Raw genomic sequence first — 5,303 nt, forward strand, 5'->3', positions numbered from 1 at the left:
TTTACATCGATTAATTTAACTTTTTTTATCTGTAATTTGTTATTTTGCTTAGGGCATTAGTTATTCGATATTAGTTGTTAGTTTCAATATGTCGGTTAATTGTTTGTCATTAATTGAAATGTTTGAGATGGGAGGGCTAATTTGGGTCACAAATTCTCATTGAAGACATGACATATCCGTCACAAGCTGAAGACGGATACCATTTTACCTCACAATGTACCCACTTTTTCTCTCTTTGCAACACTATTCATGTGGTCCCCTTTCTCCACTAACCCATTTTGTTACCATTTTATCTCACAAAATATCCGCCACAAATGGTAACCCGTCACAAGGGAGACCAATTGAATTTGGGTGGTCATTAAAATTGTCGACAATTGGAAGTAATTTGTTTACGATATTTAGCAATTGGGCTAAATAAATGCCAAGCCCATATAAAAGGATTATTTGGTCAAGATTACAGAAAGTAGAAGGACTAGAAGTTAGACAGTAAAAGCCCATGTGTAAGAAATTCCAAGGACTTTATGCCGATAGAACCATTATTTGGGCTGTTCTAGTAAGTCTCAAATTAAGACCATTTTCAAGTTAAATCATGGTTGCTTCTAAGTTTTAAAGCTACCCACCTTTAGCAAATAAGTGTCTCTCGAATCCAAATTATGTTCGTTCTTTTTGTCAATTGTAGATTGCAATATGTTAGAGTATAAAATCGATATTGGAATTTTAATCATTAGTTTAAATTTTTGGTTGAGATAATTTCTGGTCAGAGCCATGTGACTAAAAGGTCAAAGATTCAAATATCATCGCCCCATTTTTAAAATAAAATATTAAGCACCAGGTGTGGAAATGGCTGCAGTTGCATACTTGCATCCACACTTTTAGTCCAACGTACATTCACGTAAGTGAGCGTGATAGAGTATAAAATCGCCCTTAAGACTCCAACCATCAGTTTAAATTTTTGGTTGAGATGTTTTCTTAACACGATAAAACAGCAGGATCAAAGTTTTGCCGTTTTATTTAGGTTTATCTAAGTTTTTAATAGTAGTATAACTTAAATTTATCATTGATTTGCATAGTCATATGTTTTTGAGATTGATAAGTAATGCTCCCTACCTAAGCTAAGGATTTGACCATTACAATCGATTGTTTTAGGCAACATCAACGTCGTGCACTTGCTCTAATTTTAACGTAACATTAGATATTGTCGTTCGGTAGCATTATTTCACGCGAGGCTATGTGGTGCCATCTAAGTCCTCTTCAACTTGGGAACAACCTTAAACGGAAATATTATAAACGTCAATTGTTTGTGTGTAACTATGAATTATAGCCAATTCTAGTACATTAACGTTACATGTACCTAAAACCTAACACCATTCATTAAATCCAAATACATTCAGCTACCAACTCATGTCTCTAATGGTACATGTACCCAATGAAACAATCATTGTTAGAGAAAAAACCAAATTTGTTCGGTGTAAACCACGTTATCACCTGATTTAGTTCGAAATTGAATCTGATAAGAATGTAAGATTATAGAGTGATAAAAGCATAATAGCTTTTTCTGATGATTTTTAACATTGTTCTACATGTACCAACCAAGCAATTCTCATACTCATACCCGTCCCACCACCCACGGCGGGTACAACTTTCCACACCCTTACCCGCCCAACCAAGTGAAAATCTAGACCTATACCCGCCCATTTACCCACCAACCACCTATGTCATAATATTTATCGATACCTTTAATGTAGTTTAATCACTACGAAATTTCACAAGTTTTCATTTTTATTTTTATTGTTCAAAATTAATGGGGGTGAGGCCCTCATCACCCCCTATAAATCCGCCCATGTCCCATTTACCCACCAACCGACTATATCATAATATTTGTCGATATATTTTTATATAAAATGTAGTTTAATCACTATGAATTTTGACAAATTTTCATTTCTATATTTCTTGTTTAAGATTTTCAATAAAAATTAAAAAAGAATATATAAAAAGTCATAATAATATGCATTTTTTTCTAATAATTGGTGGATGTGTGGTATGACGTGAAACCCATCCCCTCCCCAGTCCCCACCACTCTTGACGGGTGGAAATTTTGTATCCATATCCGCTCTACCACCCGAAAAATCTCTATCCATATCCACTCCAACCGGGGCGGGTGCAGGGCAATAGTAACTCTTTACAAATTGATCTAGAAGCTCATGGATAACCAAAAAAAATGAATTGACAAATCATGAATAATGAATAATCAAGTAATTGCAAAGAAATGAGATTCAACTAACTAGATTTGATAAATCAAGATACAGCTGTATTTACAACAAAAGCAGGGAGCAAATTCCAGACATTTTCTCAAATAATGTCAAGTTTCAATCTCTCCACTTTAATTTCTAAACCTAACTTACATTTATTTATTTAATTTAAATAATCCAATCAATCATTTGACACTTCATCATTTTTGCCCCAATTTGGGTATGAATTTTCCATCAAATTCGTGAAACACGTTCAGGTCAATTATGACTCACTCCGACACCGTGTCATATCCGATTTCCACGATCGACGGTCCCATTAATCGCTAATGTCGTCACTCGTCAGCGTCCCACCACATTTCCTCGCATTCCGCTACAGGCGTCTCAACCTTCCTAACATCAGCAACGGTCAATCGTCTCGTGACGTCATCCCTTACACAAACAGCCCCGGTCCGGTTCACATTACCGCCAATTACTTTACCCTTCCGGTCCGACCGCCAAATTGCTTGAACCGCCGGTTCAGTTGATGGACACCGAAAATCCCACACATTCAATCCCAACACACCCTCCGGTTCAGTAGCCACTACCGATGGCGAACCAAAAAACGAACCAAACCGTTTCCATTCATCTTTATTTAATTCCAAGAAAGGAAATGACTTTTCTACCCCTAACCCGAACCCGTCCCATAATTTTACGACCCCGTTATCATAGACAAGGTCCGATAACGAAAAATCGTCTCCTAAACTCTTTCGTCTCCGTAACACTCGCATTTTACGATTTTGCCCTTTGACTGTAAAATCATCCTCGTACATTGACAAGTCTTCGTAAGATAACAATCGATTAAATTCACATTGATCTTTCTCTTCTTCCGACGATTCTTCATCGTCAGACGAGACCGAAACGACGTCGTCTTCGTCATCGGATGAATAAAGCTCGTCGTCGAAACAATACAAAAATGGCTCACTATTAGCTAAAAACGATTTAGATTTATCATGGTAATGACGAATCAAAACCATCAATTTATTAGCGACGCAATTGAAAGCGTAAACAAGTGCGACTAAAAATGCGCCGTATTTCCATAATCTATGAGCTTGAGAGATTTTACCCAACTCAAAAATTGATATAATTCGAGAGAAAAATGATGGGTTGTTTAATGCTTCGAAATTAATTACTGGGATTAATTCCATTGTTGTTTATAATAGTTAAGGATTTTAAATTGATTTTGGAGAGAACAGATGATTAAATAGAGAGAAAAAAAGAGATGAGAAAGAAGGAAGAAAGAGGAGGGGGTTGAGTAAAGGAGATGAGGAAGTTTATATAATTGAGTGTGGGAGAATTGGTATGGCTTTTGCTTACTAGATGGTTGTTGGAAGATAAGACTTGGATTTGTTGCCCTCCGCTCTTACACAAATTCTTTCATCGAAGACGGACACTATCCATCACAAATTGAAGATGGATAGTATTCCTCTCACAAAATACAAATGGATAGTGCAAATGGGAAGAAATGGAGACCCCACTTCCCTCCCACTTACATTTTGTGAGATGACCACTATCCGTCTTCAGCTTGTGATGGATAGTGACCGTCTTCAATGAGACGGACTGCCGCTCTTATATGAGACGGTTTTATGTTTAAAGTTACGAATTTATATTGTAATTTACATCTGTTTATTATTATAAGTTTAGTTTAGTAAAGTTCATAATCTATTTATAAAAAAACAAGTAATCTTTTTATCTTCAAAAGACATTATAAAAATGTTAACAATTATTTTTATAAAAAAAAACAATCGTTTGATTCTTCAATGTAATTGATTTTGCGAAATTTAAATGTATTTATGATATACGAAATAGTGAAAATAACTTGGGTCCATTTCGGTCTAAGACCGGGTCGAATCGAATATTGGTACAGTCCAAGACCGAAAGTCGTATGTCTGGTCTGATCTTGGACCGATTCTCAGTCCTAATACCAATCATCTTACTTCTATTAAAGCAAGAGCAAATAAACAATTGTGGTTGATCCACGTCACAAATGCAAAGAGCCATTTTTTCACTTTGAAAAGTGATTCCATGATGTCATAGTGACATCATCATATCACCCACGTTCTTTGCTCTTTTTTTCCTTTGTTTGCAATTTTGCATAAACTCGGTGAATTACATGGTCCCAAATCCCAATCAAATTTCCAATATTATTCATATCAAATTTTAATAATAAATAATATTAAAGTAGTAAATTAGTTTTCAACAATTATAATATTTAGACAAATTTTAGAATAAGACGGTATTACGATGTGAGACGTTATATTTTTGTAAAAAAATTATTCATTACAGTTATTAAATGAGTCGTTTTTTTTACAAAATGAGGTCGTCTCATAATGTGATACCGTCTCACACAATAATTACTCCCATTTTATACTAGGCTTTAGTAAGTAGTATAATGAGTATTAAGTAGATAGACAACTTTATTTATTAATAACGTTTTCAATTTTATTTTTATACTAAACTTATATAGAAACATGTATAAAAGATACTAAACATATATAGCAACACGTTAAAAAGCATGATCAAAGAACCGTTTTGTAGACTGCGTAATTGCATAAAGCAAACTAAATGGGAAGGAAAAAAATGGGAGGTACAACTAAATTTTAATTTAATAATTAACGTGCATAAAATTTGTACATAATTTCTTTTATCACTATATTGACAATTTAATAATTACATTTTGTTGAATTTATATTTATATATAACAACTTTGTTCAAATTTATTTGGATAAAACTTTAGTTCAAAGTATAGTTATAACCAAAATATTCAATTTTGTATGATAAAAATCTTTAAAATATAAAACTTTTGATGATTACGATGTTTATGTAATCCCGTGCAATTTGCACGGGGTTAAAACTAGTTGTCCTATAATTATCTTATAATTTAGTTCATATTCTATAAGTTCAGCTCAGAAAAATTCAGTTCATATGTTTCAATTAATACCCTATAAATTCAGTTCAAAAAAATCAGACTAAGTATATTTGATGATTTCGTAACATATTGGTGTTAGTTACGGTTAT

General features: G+C 33.8%; 1 protein-coding gene across 1 annotated transcript; it reads right to left on the bottom strand.

Moving 5' to 3' along the window:
* Nucleotides 1-2,581: 2,581 nt before the first annotated feature.
* LOC141641812 (uncharacterized) lies at nt 2,582-3,433 on the bottom strand. Its single transcript, XM_074450459.1, has one exon. It carries the CDS (start codon nt 3,431-3,433, stop codon nt 2,582-2,584), a length of 852 nt encoding a protein of 283 aa, XP_074306560.1.
* Nucleotides 3,434-5,303: the final 1,870 nt, after the last annotated feature.

This window comes from Silene latifolia, chromosome 2 (genome assembly GCF_048544455.1).
Source record: "Silene latifolia isolate original U9 population chromosome 2, ASM4854445v1, whole genome shotgun sequence".
Lineage (NCBI taxonomy): Eukaryota > Viridiplantae > Streptophyta > Magnoliopsida > Caryophyllales > Caryophyllaceae > Silene > Silene latifolia.

Coding starts and splice junctions, on each gene's coding strand:
- LOC141641812 (XM_074450459.1), bottom strand. CDS start 3,433: ATGGAATTAATCCCAGTAATTAATTTCGAAGCATTAAACAACCCATCA.